The sequence below is a fragment of the Anomaloglossus baeobatrachus genome, chromosome 3, assembly GCF_048569485.1.
Source record: "Anomaloglossus baeobatrachus isolate aAnoBae1 chromosome 3, aAnoBae1.hap1, whole genome shotgun sequence".
Taxonomy (NCBI): Eukaryota; Metazoa; Chordata; class Amphibia; order Anura; family Aromobatidae; genus Anomaloglossus; species Anomaloglossus baeobatrachus.
In genome coordinates, this window is record NC_134355.1 from 213,331,639 (window position 1) to 213,356,475 (window position 24,837).

At 42.8% G+C, this 24,837-nt stretch overlaps 1 protein-coding gene across 1 annotated transcript in view; it reads right to left on the reverse strand.

The window, feature by feature from the left end:
- LOC142296297 (AT-rich interactive domain-containing protein 4B-like) overlaps positions 1 to 24,837 on the reverse strand; it is a 430,400-nt gene that overhangs the window by 400,553 nt on the left and 5,010 nt on the right. The window contains exon 2 of the mRNA XM_075339708.1: positions 5,032 to 5,092. Within this exon, the coding sequence (XP_075195823.1) occupies positions 5,032 to 5,037 (6 nt within the window). The 5' untranslated portion in view covers positions 5,038 to 5,092. The remainder of the gene's footprint in view (positions 1 to 5,031; positions 5,093 to 24,837) is intronic.

Genomic DNA, 24,837 nt, shown 5'->3' on the forward strand with positions numbered 1-24,837 from the left:
TTATTATTTTTATCCAGCTGGCCGAACCTGAACAGTAACATGGACTTCCTTGAGAAGTCTGTGTTCGGGGTCCATGTGTGGACACTAGGTGTACGGTACGGACCCTGAACTTTATAGTTCGGGTTCACCCACTACTAGTTGTGCAATTTCTCCTAAGTACACCAATACCTCATATGTCAGGGGTCTCAAACATGCGGCCCGTCAGGCTGCTTCGTGCGGCACCCAGGCCCGTGCCCCTGGTCACTATCGCGGCCGGTGCAAGGGCCGCAGCCACTGTCTGCACTTTGTTAGATGAGTGTTTTGCCGGCGCTGCGCTCTCAGAGGCAAGGACTGTGCGCGCGCAGCGCTGGCAAAACAACCATCTGATCTGACATAAATCACTGCACCGGCCGCGATAGTCACCGGGGCACGGCCTGCAGACAGCAAGCAGCAGAGATGAGGAGCCGAGGGAACGCGGGACAGGTGAGAAGAATGGTGGTTTTTAATTTTTGTGTATGTGAAGGACGGCACATTAACCCCTCAGCGACCTATGACGTACTGGGTACGTTATGGCTCCCTGGTACTTAAGGATTCATGACATACCCAGTACGTCATGGCGAAATCGCAGCCCCGGTGGCTGCGATCGCTGTTTGCATTGCAAATAGCAAATACCTTAGATTCGGGGAGGAGGGGACCTGTGATTGGCTGAAGAACGCCACACAGCCAATCACAGCCACTGTAATGTTTCAACCACTGAAAATGGCTGTAACATTGAAATCCAGCCCTGATCAGTGCAGCTGTAGCATCGATCATTGGCTGGAGCTGGGTGACCTGTGTTTCACCCGCCCCCAGCTCTGATTGGAGAGACCGGCCTTGTGACCGATCTGTCCAATCACTGTGGATCTGGGGCCAGAGACCGCCCCCTCAGCTTAACTCCAGCATCTGTGGGTGGAAGCCGAGAGCGATCGGTAAATTATCACCTTTCACTCGCCGCCACTGCCCCCACCACCCATTTCTACAGGATGAGGACATTACTATAGAATAGGGACAAGGTGGGCACATGTCTATAGGATGGGGACAAGGTGAGCACATGTCTATAGGATGGGGACAAGGTGAGCACATGACTATAGGATGGGGACAAGGTGGGCACATGACTATAGGATGGGGACAAGGTGGGCACATGACTATAGGATGGGGACAAGGTGGGCACATGACTATAGAATAGGGACAAGGTGGGCACAGGACTATAGAATAGGGACAAGGTGGGCACATGACTATAGAATAGGGACAAGGTGGGCACATGTCTATAGGATGGGGACAAGGTGAGCACATGACTATAGAATAGGGACAAGGTGGGCACATGACTATAGGATGGGGACATTACTAAAAGATGGGGACATTACAAGGATGGGCATAAAACTATTGGATGGGGACATTACTATAGAATAGGGACAAGGCTGGGGTCATTACTATAGGATGGGGACAAGGTGGGCACATTACTATAGGATAGGGAACATTACTAAAAGATGTTGGCCAAAATTTCTATATAGTGATAATTGTAGCACTATTAGTTACAAGAAAGGGATAAAATGTAAAAAAAATAAACAAAATAAGGCATGACTTTTTTTTTAACATCAATTTTTTTTTTTATTTAGATTTAACCAAAGAAAGTGCACATTTGTTATAATAAACAAGTGAAAAATGTTGAAAATCAGTCATCCAAAAGGTGTGTAAAAAATATATATATGGTGCCAATAAAAATGTCACTTTGTCCTGCAAAGAATGCGGCCCCCCAAATTATTTTTTTCCTCTGTGCGGCCCATACACCCAGCCGAGTTTGAGACCCCTGTCATATGTGGTGGAAAAATACTGTTTGGGTGCACAGCAGAATGGATGGAGCGCTATTGTGCCAAAACAGCAGAAACCACAGATATGTGACCCCATTTTGTTTTGGAAAGTAAACTTCTTGAGGAATTTATCTAGGGGTGTAGTGGACATTTTAAACACACAGATGATTCACAGAATTGTGTAACATTGGGCTGCGGAAATGAAAAAAAATATTTGTTTTCCACTAAAATGTTGTTTTAGCCCCAAGTTTTTAATTTTTAAAAGGGTTATTAGGAAGAAATGGACCACAAAACGTAATCTGCAATTTTTCCAGAGTTCACCAATATCCTGTATGTGGTTGGAAACTACTTTTCAGGCAGAGTGCAAAGCTCAGGAAGAAAGAAGCGCTATATTGCAATGCAAATTTTGCTGGAATGGTCACGTCATAATGGCAGAGGGCCTGAGGTGCCAGAACAGCAGAACCCTCTATAAGTGACCATATTTTATAAAATGCACCCCTCAGTGAATACATCTATTGATGCAGTCAGCATATTGACATCGAAGGCGTGTCAAAGAATTTTATACCATTCTGTGTTGCAGAACTAATAATTGCATTTGTATCACTAACATACTGTTTTAGCCACCAAATTTTTATTTTCACAAGAGAAAATGGCTAAAAAGGCCTTTTAATTTGTTAAACAGTTTCTGCTGAATGTGGCAATACCCTATATAAGGCTGTGAAGTACTGTTTGGCCACATGGCAGAGCTTGGGAAGGGAGGAGCGCTATTTGACGTTTTTGTTGCAAATTTTTATAGAATAGCATGTGGACTCCATTTGCAGAGCCCTGTTGTGCCTAAACAGTGGAAACACTTTTCAAGTTACCCCTTATTAGAATTTACACCACTCTGGGAATTAATTTATGGGTGTAGTGATTATTTTTAAGATATGGGATTTTTCTTGAACCCAACATGCACTGGACGTTGCAGAGTGAAAATTGTAGTGCCCAATACATTGTAGTGCCCAATACACTGTGCCCAGCTTGTGCTTCTGGAACCATGCACCCGTAAAATAAGTGTGTTCTGCTCACTTTTTCTTTTGGTGGGAGCTTAGTTGCTTTTCCAGAACCTTTGTGCTACCAGTAACTTGGACACCCCTATGTTTACAATAACAGGTGAGGAACCAAAGTAGGAACTTGTTTTTTGTGGGTTTAGTTTAAGTTTTTAATGGTGAAATTTTGTGGTAGAGAACATTCTGGATCAGTTCCCATGTATCCGGTGCTCAACGTTAGCATTTATTTAAATGGAAACTCCGATGTATTTGTTACACATGATTCAGATGAAACCACCAACAGATCCACTAATGAGGCAGCTGGCGTTACTCCAGACTTTGTTTTGGTCTCTGTATAGCGGTGTGCTGTGTTTAAAAGGTGAATAAACCTTTTGCAGACCATGCTTTTGCGCACACCTAAAAATAGAGTAACTACTGGATAATAAACCTGAGTCCACAGTGTTTCCATCTGCCTCATTATAGAGAATCTTTCACTGGGAGGTCTGCCTGAATCAAGTATGTCAGAGATTTACATGTACACACTGGTGTAAGTGCTCAGTGTAGAGCGCAGAATAAATGTGAGCCGGGCCTTACTGCAATCTTTGGAAATAAACAAATCAAAAGCAGGTCAAGAACTGGTTTTACTTCTTTGTTACGGTGTTCCTTGTGCAGTATAAGTGATCAGACAACTTTATTATTCAGGTCGTGCAATTGCAACGATATCAGATTTATATTGGGGGGGGGGTCATGTTTGTCTACTATCACACACTAAGAAACATTTTTTTAAAAAAAAAAAGTTTTTGCATGACCATATTTTGACAGCTATAATTTGCTGTATTTCTGCTGAAAGAGTCATGTGAAGGTTTACATTATGCTGAACGAGCTGGCATTTTTATAGACACCATTTTCGTGCAAATAACATTTTTGATCACCTTCTATTCTGATTTTTAGTAGGCGGAATGAACAAATACTAACAATTTAGAAATTGCTTTTTGGGGGGGGGGGGGGGAGACTTATGCCATCCTGCGTGTGGAAATAGTGATGAGAGCTTTTTTTCTTCAGGTTAGTACGATTATTGCGATATCATATTTATATAATTTTTTTATATTTTGCACAATAGAAAAATAATTGTTTTTGCAGCGATATATTCTAAGAGCTATAACTTTTCTAATTTTCTGTTGATGGAGCCATTTGGCAATTTTTTACAAGGAAGACAACGTTACCAGAGATACAATTCTTATTTACAGTCGTCTTTTTGATCACGCATTATTCCACTTTTTGTTTGGCGGTTTTATGAAAAACTAGTTTTTTGCCACTTTTTTTATTAATTGTTTTTACAGTGGTCACTGAAGAGGGTTAAATAGTGTGACAGTTTTATAGGTTGGTTGTTCTGGACAAGGTTATACCAAATGTGTAATTTTTTTGTTTATTTTGGATTTTACATAAATATACATATTTTTTAAACTATTTTTATTTATTATGTGATTTAAAAAATATATTTTTACAATTTTTTAAACTTAGTCCCTCTCTGGGATCTCATCTGATCACTGGAATAATTGCATTGCCATGCACTAGCATAACAATGCGTTATATAACTGTCAATTAGATCAATTAGCCTGATCAATTGGCTCCTGGCATGGTCTAACAGTATTACCATAACTGTCTGACCCAGAGGTTGTTATGACGACCTCGGGTTTCCATAACAACGATCGGGCCCTTGCTATGATGACATGTGGGCGCCGATCAGACGGGTGAAGGTGTACACTTCCTCTCCCAGCCTCCTAAATGTTGGGATCAATAGCAATTTAGGGGTTTAAACCGCCCAAAGCAGTGCAGGCACCACTCCTGGTTGTGAGAGCCAGGGCTCGGCTGTCGCGTAAACAGATCTCCCAGCAGTAATCGCATGGGCACAGCTCCTGAGCACCGCACGATCGCCATGATATACCATACGTCAAAAGTCAAGAACCTCTTTCTGACCATGACGTATGGGTATGTCAAAGGTTGTGAAGGGGTTAAGAGTTCACACTTATCCAACAACGGATAATTTATCTTGTAGCCTTATAATAAAGTCTATGATCAAGATTAATCTTGGATTCTTAGCAAATTCTTTAAAAATAAAACTTTGAATTCTGGTTTCTTAAACCTGATGTCAAAAGTAATATAAATATAATTCATACCTTCATAATTACTGCAAGTTGAGAAAATGTTTGAGAGGTTTGTAAGGTTCCAGTATTAGACCTGTCATAGAAGAAATAAAAATAAAAATAAAACAGTAATAATAACAAACAGCAATACAACAATGTCATGTGCTAAATATTCGGTGATTGGATATACATGAGATATATTTTTTTTATATATATATATATATATATATATATATATATATATATATATATATATATATATATTATATATATACACACACACACACACACACACACATATATGCACACACATACATACATACATACATACATACATACATACACACACACACACACACATACAATGGGTACGGAAAGTATTCAGACCCCTTTAAATTTTTCACTGTTTCATTGCAGCGATTTGGTAAATGTACAAAAGTTCACTTTTTTTTCATATTAATGTACACTCTGCACCCCATCTTGACAGAAAAAAAACCAGAAGTGTACAAATGTTTGCAAATTTATGAAACAAGAAAAACTGAAATATTACATGGTCATAAAGTATTCAGACCCTTTGCTCAGTATTGAGTTGAAGCACCCTTTTGAGCTAGTATAGCCATGAGTCTTCTTGGGAATGATGCAACAAGTTTTTAACACCTAGATTTGGGGATCCTCTGCCATTCTTCCTTGTAGATCCTCTCCAGTTCCGTCAGGTTGGATGGTGAACGTTGGTGGACAGCCATTTTCAGGTCTCTCCAGAGATGCTTAATTGGGTTTAGGTCAGGCTGGATCAGTCAAGAATGGTTAGAGAGTTGTTCTGAAGCCAATCCTTTGTTATTTTAGCTGTGTGCTTAGGGTCATTGTCTTGTCATTGTCAAGTCTGAGGTCCACAGCATCCTGGACAAGGTTTTCTTCCAGGATCTCTCTGTACTTGGTTGCATTCATCTTTAATTGCAACTAGTTGTCCTGTCCCTGCAACGGAAAAAAAAAAACCCCATGGCATGATACTGCCACCACCATGTTTCACTCTTGGGATTGTATTGCGCAGGTGATGCACAGAGCCTGGTTTTCTCCACACATACCACTTAAAATTATCCCCAAAAAGTTCTATCTTCGTCTCATCAGACTAGAGAATCTTATTACTCATAGTCTGGGAGTCCTTCTTGTATTCTTTTGCTAACTCTATGCAGGCTTTTATATGTCTTGCACTGAGGAGAGGATTCCGTCGGACCACTCTGCCATAAAGGCCCGACTGGTTAGGGCTGCAGTGATAGTTGACTTTGTGGAACTCTCTCCCATCTCCCTACTGTAGCATCTCTGGAGCTCAGCCACAGTGATTTTGAGGTTCTTTTTTACTTCTCTCACCAACACTCTTCTCCCATGACTGCTCAGTTTGGCTGGACAGCCAGGTCTAGAAAGAGTTCTGGTGGTCCCAAATTTTTTCCATTTAAGGATTATAGAGGCCACTGTGCTCTTAGGAACCTTGAGTATTTCAGAAATTCTTTTACAGGTAAAATATATCTTTGTACCGTGTTAGCCAGTAGAGATAAAAAATTGGTTAAAAGAACTGAAGTCCTCAGTGGTTGATACCTTTTAATGGCTAACTGAAAAGATGGTAATAATAGCAAGCTTTCGAGACTACTCAGGTCTCTTCATCAGGCATGGTATAACACAAAATCTGAAGAGTCACATATTTATACACAACAGGACATAGAATAGTGCAGTAAGAAAAAAAAAAACAACAAACAAGTTATATGAAACAGAACTCTCACTATGGCAGGGCGTCAAACTGTTGTGGCCATAAATATTGCTGCAGTTCAGTGTGAAAGTTTTATTGTCCTCTGATCAGGGTCTGGTCCAGGGCTGTGATGCGCTCGGATGGTCAGAGGAGCACATCTCTTAACTGATGTAAAAAGACATGAATCCATGAGACACATTCATCCCTGCCCAGAATGCGTCAAAGGTCATCATAAGTTTGTACTCCCATAGTCTCCTATCTCTCTGGGACTTGAAATTCCCTTTCAATACCAGCAATTTCATGTCCATGATGCTGTGGTCGGGGTTACAAAAATATTTGGCCACAGGTAGATCTATTCTTTTTTCCTTAATTGTGTGGCGGTGAGAATTCATCCTTGGCTTGAGCGGTTGTCCTGTCTCCCCTACATACAGACCTGTTTTATCATAGGCATCGTCCCAGAGAGGCATGTGCGGCTACATGTGCAGCTGAAATTTTGTTGTGGCGATTGAGCCATAACGGTCTCCTGATGACCCCTATATATAAGTAAGGATAAACGCGTCGAGACTGAGACTTTGATATGTATTACTGATTTGGTAAGGACTATGGAGAGCGTGAGAATTTTTGAATATTGGAGAGAATAAGCAGAATGGAGGTGTTCTCTTGAAAACGTCTGAGATAAGTACTATTTTTTTCTGGTATCATATTTATCATCCTATGTATCCTGATCAATAAGGAGGGAGAAATAGGGATAGATACCAAGGGACAGCCGCCGAGGAATGGGGGCACCAATTTACATTTAGGGTGCGTGTAACATCAGATATATCTCCATTGCTAGGTAGCGTAGAGAACTAGCGAGGGTCCTCCTAGAATCTATTATTAATGAATATTGGTTTATTATCCCAATGAAATATCTTTATTCAAGTATCTATATTACACTAACGCTCTTTGTGGTCCTGGTCCTATCGGGTTATGTGTTCACGGTGTGGGATGTTTGTGACTTTGTTTTTAAAAGAATATGAAATAAAGATGTGCTTTTATATATAGGAATTTAGGTAGTCCCTGGATAAAAATTGATTTAACTACTTTACAGTATATGATTTTCTTTTTCTGGTTGTTAAGAAAATCATATACAATCATCAAAAAGAAGTAATGTGAAACCCAATATTCAGAGAATTATAGTTAATGTTTGTTAACAATATCAATAGTAAGATTATGCCCCTCAGGGGCTAGAGTACCTAACTTAAAGATCCAGAAACTTTCGTTTTTTATTAAACTATTCAAACGGTTGGGATCGGTATCAGTAACCTTATCTATAATAGTAAGCTTCATCAATTTAGGGTCTCTATTGTGGAAAATTTTACAGTGCCTTGCGAAAGTATTCGGCCCCCATGATTTTTCAACCTTTGCCCACATTTCAGGCTTCAAACATAAAGATAAAAAGTTTAATATTGTGGTGAAGAATCAACAAGTGGGACACAATTGTGAAGTTGGACGACATTTATTGCTTATTTTAAACTTTAAAAATAAAAAACTGAAAATTGGGGCGTGCAATATTATTCGTCTCCTTTACTTTCACTGCAGCAAACTCACTCCAGAAGTTCATTGAGGATCTCTGAATGATCCAATGTTGTCCTAAATGACTGATGATGATAAATATAAGCCACCTGCGTGTAATCAAGTCTCCGTATAAATGCACCTGCTCTGTGATAGTCTCAGTGTTCTGTTTAAAGTGCAGAGAGCATCAAGAAGACCAAGGTACATAACAGGCAGGTCCGTGATACTGTTGTGGAAAAGTTAGACGCCGTATTTGGTTACAAAAAAATTTCCAAAACTTGAAACATCCCAAGAAGCACTGTGCAAGCGATCATATTGAAATGGAAGGAGTATCATACCACTGGAAATCTATGAAGACCCGGCCATCCCTCAAAACTTTCATCTCAAACAAGGAGAAGACTGATCAGAGATGCAGCCAAGAGGCCCATGATCACTCTGGATGAACTGCAGAGATCTACAGCTGAGGTGGGAGAGTCTGTCCATAGGACAACAATCAGTCGTACAATGCACAAATTTGGCCTTTATGGAAGAGTGGCAAGAGCTTAGACATTTCTCAAAGATATCCATAAAAAGTGTTGTTTACAGTTTGCCACAAGCCACCCTGGAGACACACCAAACATGTGGAAGAAGGTGCTGAGGTCAGATGAAACCAAGATCAAAATTTTGGACACAATGCCAAACAATGTTTAGTGTAAAAGCAACACAGCTCATCACCCTGAACACACCATCCCCACTGTCAAACATGGTGGTGGCAGCATCATGGTTTGGGCCTGCTTTCTTCAGCAGGGACTGGGAAGATGCTTAAAATTGATAGGAAGATGGATGGAGCCAAATACAGGACCATTCTTGAAGGAAACCTGTTGGAGTCTGCAAAAGACCCGAGACTGGGACGGAGATTTGTCTACCAATAAGACAATGATCTCAAACAAAGCAAAATCTACAATGGAATGGTTCACAAATAAACATATGCAGAATGGCCTAGTCAAAATCCAGACCTGAATCCAAATCGAGAATCTGTGGAAAGAGCTGAAAACTGCTGTTCACAAACACTCCCATCCAACCTCACTCAGCTCCAGTTGTTTGCAAAGGAAGAATGGGCAAGAATTTCAGTCTCTCATTGAGCAAAACTGATAGACACATACCCCAAGCAACTTGCAGCTGTAATCACAGCAAAAGGTGGCACTACAAAGTAACTTAAAGGGGATGAATAATATTGCACGCCCCACTTCTCAGTTATTTATTTTTTTAAAAAGTTTAAAATGAGCAATAATTTTTGTTCAAAAATTTAAATTTTTATCTTTATGTTTGAAGCCTGAAATGTGGGAAAAGGTTGAAAAAAAAAAAAAAAATCAAGGGGCCAGAATACTTTTTCCTAATTAAAAATAGCAAATAAACCCGTGTTGTGCACAGCAAAATGTAGTGCCCAATATGTGGAAGCTAACTGTAGTTTAGGCATATGGCTTATATTTAGTGCCCATAAGCGAGCATTCGGATTCTGGAGCACAGATTTTGCTGAATTCATTTTTTTGGAGCAGAGCCATAGAGTTTTCACAGTAACATGGAAGCCCCCTATATTTCCGTTAACAGTTGATAGACTTGAGTGGGAATTTGTGTATTTGTGGGTTGAGGTGAATGCTATTTGGTGGCGATTTGGGTGCAGAACATTTTGGATCATTTCACATTTATCCTGCGCTCTATGCTAAGTACTTACATCTAGTTTTCCATCTACATCTTTGAAACACGAGATTCAGATGATGAAAGTCCAGATGGATTAATTCACCAATGAGGCAGCATTTATACCAGACTCCAATTGGCCTATATGCAGCGGTGTCCGTCTTTTCAAAGGTGAACAAAACTGTTAATTACCGCACTTTTGTGCATGCCACAGACCAGACAAGAGTTCAAAGTGGTTCTTTGCCTCATTACAGTGAATTTTCCATTGAAAATTTTGTCTCAATCACATTTTTAAGAGATTTAAACATAGTCACCAGTGTAAGAACTTTGCATAGAGCGAAGGATAAATGTGAGCCGCGCCGTACTGCGATCTTTGAGGTGTAGAATAAACACCAGTTTATTTTATTTACGCCGTTCACCTCACGGTATAAGTGATAAGACTGCTTTATTCCTCCAGTCAGTAAGATTATAGCAATGCTAGGTTGATATAGTTTTGTTGTTAGGTTCGGCGCCTATTAAGCTTAAAAAAAAAAAAAAAAAAAGTTTTTTACATACATTTTTTTTACCTCATTAAGTAAGACTCATCTCACATTTATCCTGCACTCTACACTGAACAATAAGACTGTGGCTTTCATGTAAATATATAAAACAAGAGATTCAGACAACACCCAACAGAGCAGTCACTATAATGAGGCAGATGGCATCATTTTGGACTCTCTCTGGTCTATAATCTGGCTGTGTCAGTCTTTTCTGTGATGCATAAAAGTGCGGTCAAACATAATTTTGGCTACCTCTGAAAAGAACATTGCGGAACAGAGGCCACACGTAGAGCACAGGATAAATGTGATCCAAAATATCATGTAATATGTTCCAATAAAAGTTTCAACTTAAAATTAAAAAAAAAAAAAAGTCACCACTCAGGTTCATTATTTGATCATTTGTTAACGGAAATATAGGGGGTTTACAAGTTACTGGTAACACAAAGGCTCTGGAAAAGAGCTATGGCTCACCCAAAAAGAAATCTGGTGAATTTCGGCAGATTTGCAATTTTCACTCCGCAACATTAATTGATGCTTGTTTCACCCATGGAGTCCAAATAGTCATTACAACTGTAGATAAATTCCTACAGGAATGTAATTTACAAAATGGGGTCAGGGAGATTCTGCTGTTCTGGCATTTAGGGGGCTCTATATATGGTGTCTGCAAGCTATTCTAGAAAAATATGTGCTGCAAGAGTCAAATAACAATAAAATAACTGAAATTTTTCTATATGTAGAAAATTTCAAAAACCAGCGCTGGATAGTAAGATTAATGAATATTTTAATACTGACCGCAAATTTCTACAAGGGTCAAACAAAAAACAAGGTATATATACAAACAATAAGAAGCATAATCAAAATTATTAATTATGAATTGTAAAATGAATACTCGTGGAGCCCCGGCCGGTGGCGATCACAAATATTAAAAATTAAAATGAATTGTTAATGAGGGTAGTTGTCCAAATAAGAGAAGAAAACTTCCTCAGAAAAAATTATTATTTGCAAAAGTTATTCCTAGGGGGTGCCACATCCGTGCCAGTCCATATATAATGGCAATATTCCTTCTCGCAAGTATTTGTAGCAGAAAAGAAACTTTAGTGTTAGTTAGATGAATACTAAAAACCACACTGCACACTTCCACAGTCCCTGAGTAAGGTTTGAGTAAGCCGCGCTCCTACCGAGGAGTCTAGCGGACAGAGGGATCAGTGCACCGGGGGCTTATTACAGGTCCCCGGTGTATGTTACCTGACACCACCGCTGATGTTAAGGGCTCCGTGGTATGTGGTCCTTGCGTGGATTAAATCTCTCTCCCACTGGAGAGGAAGGATTAGTGCTGGATCGCGGTTTGCGTATCCTTAGATCCGAATTGCAGGGTGCCGATTGAGAGTTAATAGGGCAGGATTGCACTGTCCTGAAACATAAAAGTCCTCCGTGCACCTGCTTAAACGTCCACCTGTCTGTGAACCGGCAAATTCCGTAATCGGTAGAAACGAGCAGACAATTACGTCCACTCCACAATGATAGAATAATAGACTGAGCAAAATCCGACGCGCGTTTCGGGGGCGTCACCGGTCCCCCTTCCTCAAGGATAGCTCAGCCATTTCATTAGAACCTATTTATAGCAAGGAAAAGAAGACTGCGGATTCCCACAGAAAAATGCAAATATAAACATATAAAAACATGTATAAAATTTGTGCATGAAACATTTTGCATAGTATATTTAGTGCAGAGATTTTTAGGAAGAGAAATCCTCCAAATGGATTTTTTTCTCTATATGAATTTTTAATAGTAATTACTCAAAGAATTCCAAAAAATTCCAAAAAATTTCAAAAAATTAATTAATTGTTCCCGTTCATGGTTCATAGAAGCTTTTTTATGAACTGTATGTAACAGCACACAAATATAAAAATATAAAAATATAAATATATAAAAATACAAATCCGAATATCTTATATAAAACATAAAAATATATACACATATATATAAATATATACCCATATATAAATCTAACATTTAATAAAAAACTCCCTTATTTATTAGGGAAAATTTTTACTTATGTTTTCATTCCTATTGTCATTTCCATTTATAACCATTTACATTTATCTATATATTTATTTTTATTTATATTTACAGTCCCATTTCTATTTTCGTTTGTATTTTCATATTTATTTCCGTTTCTATCTTTATCCTTGTCCTCTATTTTCTATTTTCATCTTCATTTTCATTCTAATGTCTACTCGTATTTATATTTTAGTTTATGCTAACTCCCCATCTAATCAGTAACAATTTATATGATTAACATTTAATAATTTATATATAAAAAAGGGGTACACAAAAAAAGGGATATATATATACGTATACATATAAAGAGGAAGGAGGGGGGGGGTTGGGGGGAATGGGGGGGAGGAGAAGAGGAAAAGGAGGAAAAAAGAGGAGGAAAAAAGAGGAAAAAAAGAGAGGAAAAAAAGAGACCCCCCCCCAAAAAAGGGGGTCAGACATCCCCTAACCACATACCCATGCCCATATACACATACAAGGTGCACATGCATGGGTATGTCCACATAGATGAAGGGGAATGCATACATATAAAAAATATATATCTCTCTAAATTACTCAGTCAAAGGCAAAGAGTTCAATGTCACTATTGAGTCCATTCGGTCTTAACGTGTTCAACTCAAAAATCCATTGGCTCTCAGTCCTTGACATTTTCCTAATAAAGTCACCTCCCCTCCAATCTTTCATTACCTTTTGTATGCCCCAAACTTGAGAGCCTTTGAATGAACCCCCATGTTTCAACAAATAATGCTTAGATAGTGGGTGTTTAATACGTTTGTTCTTAATATTTCTGAAAGGTTCACCCACTCTTCTACATAGGGGTCTGATTGTTCTGCCTACGTATCTCTTCTGACAGGGGCATTGAATACAATAGATGACACCTTTAGTATGACAGGTAATCAAATCATTAATAAAAATCTCCTCCTGTCCTTTCAAAAAAGTCTTTCGTGTAGTATTTTTTATATTCCTACACACAATACATTTTTTGCATGGGAAGTAACCTTTTAAATTACATATACCTCCAAAAATTCATATAGAGAAAAAAATCCATTTGGAGGATTTCTCTTCCTAAAAATCTCTGCACTAAATATACTATGCAAAATGTTTCATGCACAAATTTTATACATGTTTTTATATGTTTATATTTGCATTTTTCTGTGGGAATCCGCAGTCTTCTTTTCCTTGCTATAAATAGGTTCTAATGAAATGGCTGAGCTATCCTTGAGGAAGGGGGACCGGTGACGCCCCCGAAACGCGCGTCGGATTTTGCTCAGTCTATTATTCTATCATTGTGGAGTGGACGTAATTGTCTGCTCGTTTCTACCGATTACGGAATTTGCCGGTTCACAGACAGGTGGACGTTTAAGCAGGTGCACGGAGGACTTATATGTTTCAGGACAGTGCAATCCTGCCCTAATAACTCTCAATCGGCACCCTGCAATTCGGATCCAAGGATACGCAAACCGCGATCCAGCACTAATCCTTCCTCTCCAGTGGGAGAGAGATTTAATCCACGCAAGGACCACATACCACGGAGCCCTTAACATCAGCGGTGGTGTCAGGTAACATACACCGGGGACCTGTAATAAGCCCCCGGTGCACTGATCCCTCTGTCCGCTAGACTCCTCGGTAGGAGCGCGGCTTACTCAAACCTTACTCAGGGACTGTGGAAGTGTGCAGTGTGGTTTTTAGTATTCATCTAACTAACACTAAAGTTTCTTTTCTGCTACAAATACTTGCGAGAAGGAATATTGCCATTATATATGGACTGGCACGGATGTGGCACCCCCTAGGAATAACTTTTGCAAATAATAATTTTTTCTGAGGAAGTTTTCTTCTCTTATTTGGACAACTACCCTCATTAACAATTCATTTTAATTTTTAATATTTGTGATCGCCACCGGCCGGGGCTCCACGAGTATTCATTTTACAATTCATAATTAATAATTTTGATTATGCTTCTTATTGTTTGTATATATACCTTGTTTTTTGTTTGACCCTTGTAGAAATTTGCGGTCAGTATTAAAATATTCATTAATCTTACTATCCAGCGCTGGTTTTTGAAATTTTCTACATATAGAAAAATTTCAGTTATTTTATTGTTTATATCCAGGCAATTTGTGGGGTTTTTTTGCCTATAAACCAGCAGCAGGATTTAAAGTAAGTCTGAATCAAGCGCTCACTTTTGTCTTAGGACATTTTTTCAACTCAAGAGTCAAATAAGACTCTTCCTCTCACAAGTCTTGCCTTGTGACCAGGCAGTACTGTACAGCCACATTCAATAATTTTGCAGCCATTTTTACTTATTTCCCCATTTAAAAATGTAAAATCTGGTGCTAAAAAAACATTTTTGTGGTAAAATAATTTTTTTCTTCACCACCCAATAGACAAAAGTCTGTGACACACCTGTCTTCTCAATATGATCACTGCTTCCCTGGATGAAATTATAGAGGAGTGTAGTTTGTAAAATAGGGTCACTTATGGCGTGGGGGGCTGCTCTGCTGTTTTCTGCCAATATAACATAGCACCTGTGAAACATAACCGTAACATCTGAACTATAATATAGCACTCCTTCCCTTCTCAGCTGGCCACTGTAACTGAAAAGTATCGTATTTTGTGGATTATAAGACACACCCCAAATTTACAGGAAGAAAATAGGAAAATTAAAAAAAAAAAAAAAAAAAAGGGGTCAGTCTTAAAATTCGGAGTCCATTTTATCATTTGTATATAACTTACTGGGGGGTGCGGTAGAGTGGGGTCACAAGAGGCAGGGTCACAGCTGAAAGAAGTCGGTGACCGCATGGCAAGCTGTGGGCCTGAGGCTGGAAGGAGTGGGTGCTGCAGTGGCGTGATACGGGCGCCATTGATTTCCAGTCAGTGGACAAGATGGGCTTCAGGACAATGGCTGCGGAGGCAGCACACGTGCAGATTGAGATCTCAGAGATCCAAGATCTCAAGCTGCGCGTGCACCGCCTACCCAGCGATTTTCCTGAAGTCCATCGCTTCGGAAGCGGTGCAAATGCAGATTGAGATCTCAGAGGTCTGAGCTCTTAATCTGCGTGTGCACTGCCTCTGCAGCCTTTATCCAGAAGCACATCTCATCCACTGAAAGGAGATCAATGGCGCCTCCATATCACACCGTTACTTCCTCTTCCTAGCCTCAGGCCCAGAGCATGCGATGCTGCTGCAGACTTCTTTCAGCTGCGACCCTGCCTCCTTTAACCCCGCTCCACCGTGCCCCACAGTAAGCTATATCTGGATTATAAGAAGCACCCCCATTTTCCTCCCAATTTTTTTTTTGAGGGGGGGGGGTGAGTCATATAATCTGAAAAATACGGTAGATCCCAATTACATGAAGGGTACACTTTGGAAAAATTGCACTACAAACTAAAAATGAGAAACTTGGGGCTAAAACAACTTTTTTTTGTAGTAAAAATTTAATTATCCTTTCTTCACTGCCCAATGGTAAAAAATTCTGTAAGGCCCATGTGGTGTCAATGTGCTCACTTCACTCCTAGATAAACTCTTTCAAGGGTGTAGTTTGTAAAGTTATGGAGGGACTTCTGCTTGTCAGGGGCTCTGCCAATGTGATATGGCACCCTCAAACCTATCCAGCAAAATCTGTACTCCAATATTGTGCGCCTTCCCTTCTTCACCTTGCACGGGACCTCAGAAGTAGTTTTTGACCACATATGCGGTATCAGTGTACTCATGAGAAATTGTACAACAAATTGTACAGTTCAATTTCTCCTATTATCCCTTCGGAAAGTTGCAATCAGACATTTGCATACACTATCTAAAAATACAAATACATCTGCATGGTTTTCTCACTATCTGACATGAAATCAGAATAAACGTTTCCCGTTTTAGGTCAATTAGGAACCAAAATTATTTATATATTTGACAAATGCCAGAATAATGAGAGAGAGAATATTAAGGCATTATTACTTTCTGCAAAGTCAAAAGTTTACACACATTTCATTAGTATTTGGTAGCATTGCTCTTAAACTGTTTGTGACGCGCCCACGGGTTTGGGGTGTTACTCGTCACAGTGGCCAGGCCCGGTTCAGTGACTCCGGCGGTGTCAATAAAGATGGAGGGGTTAATTACAGGGGAGAATAAAGTTTGAATTTGTGACGCCACCTGTGGTTTGCGGCTATCTTAGGGTACCGTCTCACTAAACGACGTACCAGCAATTCCGACCACGATATGACCTGGTCAGGATTGCTGGTGCGTCGCTACATGGTCGCTGGTGAGCTGTCAATCAGGCAGATTTCACCAGCAACCAGCGACTCTGCGCTTGGTAACCAAGGTAAATATCTTGTAACTAAGCAAAGCGCTTTGCTTGGTTACCCGATATTTACCTTGGTTACCAGCGTACACTGCTTAGCGCTGGCTCCCTGCACACGTAGCCAGGGTAAATATCGGGTAACTAAGCAAAGCGCTTTGCTTAGTAACTCGATGTGTACCCTGGTTACGTGTGCAGGGAGTCAGCGCTAAGCGGTGTACGCTGGTAACCAGGGTAAATATCGGGTAACCAAGCAAAGCGCTATGCTTAGTTACCCGATATTTACCCTGATTAGCAGCGTACGCTGCTTACACAGAGTCGGTGCTCGTTGGTCTCCCGCCGTCAAACACGCTGATGTCTGCTGCACAGTGGGAGACCAACGAGCAAAAAATGAACCAGAACAGTGTGTAACGATCAGCAATTTCACAGCAGGGGCCAGATCGCTGTTTAGCGTCACACACAGCGAGATCGCTGATGAGGTCACTGGTACGTCACAAAACCTGTGAGTCAGCAGCGATCTCGCTAGCGATCTCGCTATGTGAGAAGTACCCCTTAGAAGCCTACACTGCAAAAGGGTTTCCCCTGAGGGCCGGTGGTAGTGCAGCTGGGTTGGTACGGCTCTCCACAGGTAGAGCTCGGGCCCACAGGGAGGTTGGGAGTAGTAGTCCACTCTGTTAAAGGAGCGCAGGGTTGGAGGCGGTGAAGAAAGGGGGCAACACAGGAGTTGCAATCAAAGTTCTTTACTCACTAAGTCGCGGCCATTGGACTGCCGGTCCCCGCTGTCGTGGGCTCCAGCCAATCCCAGATAGTTCGGAGGTCAGAACCGGTGGGTTTCTCTGTGAGTCCTTCCTGCCTGCGCTGTGTGAGCCCCTGCAGCTTGAAGCTACGCTGGGACCAGAGTCCTTAAATGGACCCCGTTCCTGCCCCATATAGCAGGCAGCGTGAGTCCGTAGTTGGTGCCGTCTTCTTCATCATGACTCCTGGCTCTATATGCTGCTGTGAACTGGGCGCTTTTTGTGGGCCAGAAGACTTGAAATCCTTTGCCGGGCAGATTCTGCTGGCGGGACCTGAAGTGCGAACCAGCCTAGGGCTTCGCACCCTGGACTGTGCGCTCGGTCCTGAGGGAGCTATGGCACAGCTCTCCCCTCAGCGACCATATTCTCCTATGTCTCAATGGTTCCGTGTGTCACCATTCGGTGTCAGCGTCTCACTCTAAGTGTGTGTAGCCTTGCTCCTCAATTTGTATATACCGCCCCGTGGAAGCAGCTGAGCTGCTCAGATCCGGGTTCGCTGTGGCTCGAGGGTCTCCGGACCCGGGGGTCGTGCGGCCACTCAAATGAAAAGGGAATATTTATAAGGGAGTTTATGTATAGTTTGTGACGCCACCCGTGGTGTACGGTAATTTGGGGAGTACCGCCGCTGCCGTTGGGAGTACCTGGGGTGATGAAGTGGGGCAGCAAGGTGTCGTAGCCCTCCACAGGTAAGGGGAAGCCCCGGGACTCGGTGTAGGGGTGCCTTGGAGTGGAGGGGTCACTCTCGTACTCAGTTCATAAGCAGACACTGACAACTGGGTAAACCAAGTCTCTGGGTACCACTGCCGCTGAGGGGAGATCGCCCGGGTCCTGTCCCCTATAGTGTTGCCTGGTGATCCGTGACCTGCCTCCTGGCACTAAGTTTGACTTCAACTTGGTGGCCTAGTAGTATAGAACTAGCCAGGCCCTGCTCTCCACTATGGCTAAGTGTGGGAGCTTGCTCTCAGGGCTCACGCTTGGGATTTTCTGGACCATTTGGATTGGAAAGTCCTATCCCCCTTGTTGCGCTAATGCCCCAATTCTGGAGCGGGTGGGCACGAATCATAAAGGCTCCGTTCTCCTCAGGTGAATTGTCGGGTTGCCTGAAGCTACTCCCCGAGGTGGGGTCCGTGTACCCCTTCGTGCCTTCAGTCCCGGACCGGTGACAGTGCTAGGCTGCCGGCTGTCCTCCTTGACAAGTCCAGATACCTTGCCACAATCCCCTGTGACTGGGGGTCCAACTCATCTAGGCCCAGACCACAGTCTACAACCTAGACAGTTTCTCCAAGAGCCACCACTCCCAACTTCCTCTGAGCTCATCACACCTCGAGGGCTACTTCCCAACTCTCTCTCAGCTCACTCACTGACTACACTCCTCTCTTTCCCCCTGACCCCCCAAGTGGGCGACTCTATTCCACTGAAGCCATCCACTGGTGTGTCTGGTGGTGTGGTGCAGGGGGTATCTGGGATCTGATTTGCTATTGGAGGCAACACTATTAGATTGGGACCCAGCACCAAGAGGGAGGTGGAATACTGCACGGAAGGGCAGCTTGTGCAGTACCCTGTGACAACCTGATAATCCAGGGGCGTTACATGTACTCACTCCTGGTCCTGGGACAAATTCCTCCAGCCTCCTGTCCCCAAGACCGCTCTCCTGCAGCTTCTTTTTCCAAACCCAGGCTGACTCTCTACTTCCCTTTCTCTCGGTGCTGCTCGCCCCTCCCCCTCGGGTTCCTGCACTAGTGAGCAGAGGGTCCACTACATTAGTGATGGCCAATTTGGGTTTGTAAATTTTGTTGGAAAAATGAGAAATTGCTGATAAACGTTTAACCCATCTACATTCCTAACAAAAAAAAATGTTTCAAAAAATGGTGCTGATGTAAAGTAGACATGTGAAAAATGTTACTTCATAACTATTTTGTGTGGTATAACATATGGTTTAAAACACATAATTCAAAAGTTGAAAATTGACATTCTATTTTTTTGTCAAGTTTTAGATTTTCATAAATAAGACGCAATCGCAAGATCATATCGACCAAAATTTAACCACTAACATGAAATACAACCCACTATAAAAAAAAAAAACCCAAAAAACTTTACCTGGGAAATATTGAAGCAGAAGGGGTTAAAATAAAGGTGAAGTGGGAAAAACTCTTTAACCTCTTAATTCTTGGACAAATTTTTCATTTTTAGCACTTTTGTTTTCCTCTTTTTCTAAACACAGTGTAGACATTTTTTGTTTAAAGTTTACATTGACATTACGGTAGTTTGTTCGACTGGTTTTTGTTTTTTTTTGTGACAAGCAATATAGCGGAGGTTACAACCAAATAAATCTGGATCAGCCAAGCACGTTTCCCCAAAAATAAGCCCTAACATAATTTTGCAGTATTTTTGGAATATGCTTACAATATACACTCTACTACAAAGTCCTATTTACTGTTAAGGCTGGCATTTGGGGAGCTGAAAGTGGTGAATTGTTCAGGGCCCACTCTTCTGCAGTTTAAAGGAACTGAAGAGTAGACAGGCTGGTATGTAACGCAAGTCCAGTGTGTGGATATTTACATGGGTATGGGGGTGTGTGTGTGTGTGTGTGTGTGTGTGTGTGTGTGTGTGTGTGTGTGTGTGTGTGTGTGTGTGTGTGTGTGTGTGTGTGTGTGTGTGTGTGTGTAATAACATCATTAAACAGACCTATTTTTTTTATTGGACACAGTTATTGACCTCACATATAGAGATGAGCGCACTCAGTGGGTCCCGGTTATCTTTTTAAAGAAAAATCCGGTTCCTGTCTGGAATCCAGTCCCCATATAAAATCTATGGGGACCAGAATCTGGAGATTAACAATGGTGGTAGAAGGGATTGGGGATAGGACTACACGCTTCAAATTCACCAAAGATCCTTCATGTTGGCACACTGCTTTCAGGTCGCGCATTCACTTTCAGTGCCGCGTAACAGCATCTGACTGCAACCTCTCACAGGCAGTGTCTGAGTATCATTATCGTGGTATAAAAATAAACAAACAATTGGTGTAGAGTCCCCCTGTAATATGATACCCAGTACAGATAAAGCCCATGACTACAGGCTGCAGCCTCCATCCCTGAGCTTATCTTGGCTGTGTATCAAAATAAGTGACATGCGGTCCCCCCCCCACCTCAATTTTAATATCCAGCCAAGATAAAGCCAGACAGCTGGCGGCTGGTATTCTCAGACTGGGGAGGTGCATGGTTATTGGACCGCCACGAGCCTAAAAATAGTAACCTGCAGCTGCCCAACATAGTCCCATTTATTAGATGCAACAGAGAGAGGGAGAGACCGACTGACATTAATCGCATGTTTCTCAAAACACTGGAAATGAGTGAGGTCTCACAATGTCGGTCAATCTCTGTGATTGACCGACATTATGAGACCTCACTCATTTCCAGTGTTTTGAGAGACATGCGATTAATGTATTTAGAAAAAAGAATGTCACTAGGATGGTGTGAGTGCCGGTCCGTGTGAAATGCTTTTTTTTCATGCTCCCATAGAGTTACATTGGAGAGACTCGTGCGTGAAACTCTACAAATAGCAGCCTGCTGCGATTTTTTTTCTCAGTCCGATTTGGACTGAGAAAAAAAATAGCAGATGGGAGCTGCCTCATTGTTTAACATGTGTCCGAGTGCAATGCGAGAATTTCTCGCATTGCACTACTGCGAGAAAATCGCAAGTGAGAAGCCGGCCTAAAGGTGCTGGACTGGCCAAGCAGCATGTCTCCACACCCTTTTGAGCATCTGTGGGGCATCCTCAAATGGAAGGTGGAGGAAGCGTGAGGTCTCTAATGTCCACCAGCTCCGTGATGTCATCAGGGAGGATGGAAGAGCAGTTCAGTTTCTCCTTTGAGGCTCTAGTTAACTCCATGCCCAAGACCGTTAAGGCTGCTTTCACACATCCGGTTTTAGCAGAGCCGGCCAATCCTGCTCTAAAACCTATGCAACAGATGCGGCAACAAAACCGCATCCTTTGCATAAGTTTTCACATGCGGCCCGTCCGGGTTTTGCCGCTTGCGGCAGGCTACTGAGTATGCGCAGTGGAAAAAAACGCATGTGGCGGCCGGATGCGGTGTTTGCCGCAGGACGCCACATGCGGCGTCCATAGGCATGCGTTGCAAATCATGCCGCATCGGGCGGATGCGGCGCGATGCGTTTTTTTTTTGCCGGAGAAAAAAAAAAGTGCCAGGCAACGTTCCATCCGGCCGCGCATCGGCTAAATCTGCCGCATGCGGCAAAAAACGGACCGAACGCAAGCCCATGCGGCACAATACGGCACTAATGTAAGTCTATGCAGGAAAAACCGCAACCGACGGGAAAAAAAACGGTTGCGTTTTTCCTGCAGAGCGCCGTATTGTGCCGCACGGCAAAAAACGGATGTGTGAAAGCAGCCTAAGGCAGTGCTTGAAAACAATGGTGGCCACACAAAATATTGACACTTTGGGTACAATTTGGCCATTTTCATTTAGAGGCGTACTCACTTTTATTGCCAGCAGTTTAGACATTATTGGCTGTTTTATTTACCGGGCACCAAATTTACACTGTTATACAAGCTGAACACTGACTACTATACATTGTATCAAAGTGTCGAATCTTCAGTGTTGCCCCATGAAAAGGTATAAAATATTTACAATATGGTGAGGAGTGGACTCATCTTTGTGATATACAGTATCTTAAAGGATAGAACATTAACAATATGACAGTAGTGGAAAACTCCTGTACGTTCTTGTGTTACAGCATTGACATCGAATGGGTCCAAATGCAGAGAATTCAGTGCACTAATAAAGACTAGACTGAGAATGAAACATTGTCACTAGACATTGGGGTGATATTGGCCAAACACACACGAGAACACGGACAATATGTGTACGGCCATCTACAGATGAAATGTATTCTTCACTCCTGGATGTAAAACTCTCCATCCTGTAGGAAATTCTGCACGGGCGCTCCCTCAATGCCCACGAGTGGAGGGCAAATCACCCCAGTATAATTCCCCACAGGAGTGCGCTGTATTCATATACAATAAGATTTCACACAACCAGGGGCAAATGCCCGACTCAGTTTTATATCACTTCAATCTGAGGTTGGAGAAACTGGACTGGAAATACATGGAAAGTTCTGCTGTAAGAACAGTCGAGAAGCGCTCTCAGGCCGGACCTCTCGCTCCTGTACTCATGCGCAGAACAATGAGCAGCGCGGCCAGTTCCCTGGTGTTATTCTCATATCTGGCAGAGTAAGGTCTAACTGGTGAAAACACAGAAGAGATGAGGATTGGACAAATTCTATTACATGCAGCTACACCGGTACTGGGCTAAGAGCAAGTCCCAATAAACTGCTCTGGGCCACCCATTATTCCCATACAACGTATACACTGCGATCACCTCTGAGGACAGGCCTGCACACTACATTACAGATTATAGTGACCGGCTTCATTCACACAAGTCACAGGAAAGAATAGGCAGCAGAATTCCAAGCAAATCAGACAAAACTTTCATTTCCTACAGCAAACCGCGCCACTCCAGCTCATGAGGAAGGGGCGGCCGTTACCTACTCAATAAGCCACGAAGGGCAATGTTAGAGATTAGGAACATATATTCCCGACTCATTCTAATGGAATATATCATATTAGGTATGCAGGGATACAAAAATGGAACTGCCCACCAGACAGAGCAAAGGCATATTGGGGGCTTCTCTGTAATGTTTAGGTGCAGGGTTGTGGCATGAGCAGCCCGGGGATGGCTCCACAATAACTGCTGAAAGTTACCCCACTTGTGAGAAAGGAAATAACATGTGAAATATGTGTAAATGTATACAACCATACAATGGGGCAGCCCGATTCTATTGCCCTCTGCCATTGCTGTGGGCATCAGAGAGAACTGTGGAAAAAAGCATATATAGGGTCTTATCCGATGATAAATGGATATATGGCAATAGGACAGGTACTCACCGGCTATAAATGTGACAGGCACAACTCCTGGTTAAGCAGAAACAAATGAATGTAAACAGATGTGGTAAGCTGCAGCCCCGATATAACCGTAGATAAAAACAAATAAGTAAATAGAATCGGGCTTGATGCTGCGCTAAAAAACACAAATCCACAAAGTTGTAAAGGATTCTTTTCTTTATTTCCAAAGGTCAACGCGTTTCAAAGGCATGTCCGCCTTCTTCATCAGGACAAGGAGAATAAAGGCTGTTCTTTTTATTCTCCTTGTCCTGATGAAGAAGGCAGACATGCCTTTGAAACACGTTGACCTTTGGAAATAAAGAAAAGAATCCTTTACAACTTTGTGGATTTGTGTTTTTTAGCGCAGCATCAAGCCCGATTCTATTTACTTATTTGTTATTGCTGTGGGCATAGCAGGCTTAGACACATTGTATTATTCCACCAATATACTTGTCAGCAGCTCTGAGGTCAGTGCATGAGGACAAACAGAACATCACCCGTGCTGGGCTATTGTTATATGCAGGAAAATGCGGAGAAGCTGCCCGGCCACTGCCGGGGCCCACATACCACACCCGGGCCTACTACGGGGGCCCACATACCACACCCGGGCCTACTACGGGGGCCCACATACCACACCCGGGCCTACTACGGGGGCCCACATACCACACCCGGGCCTACTACGGGGGCCCACATACCACACCCGGGCCTACTACGGGGGCCCACATACCACACCCGGGCCTACTACGGGGGCCCACATACCACACCCGGGCCTACTACGGGGGCCCACATACCACACCCGGGCCTACTACGGGGGCCCACATACCACACCCGGGCCTACTACGGGGGCCCACATACCACACCCGGGCCTACTACGGGGGCCCACATACCACACCCGGGCCTACTACGGGGGCCCACATACCACACCCGGGCCTACTACGGGGGCCCACATACCACACCCGGGCCTACTACGGGGGCCCACATACCACACCCGGGCCTACTACGGGGGCCCACATACCACACCCGGGCCTACTACGGGGGCCCACATACCACACCCGGGCCTACTACGGGGGCCCACATACCACACCCGGGCCTACTACGGGGGCCCACATACCACACCCGGGCCTACTACGGGGGCCCACATACCACACCCGGGCCTACTACGGGGGCCCACATACCACACCCGGGCCTACTACGGGGGCCCACATACCACACCCGGGCCTACTACGGGGGCCCACA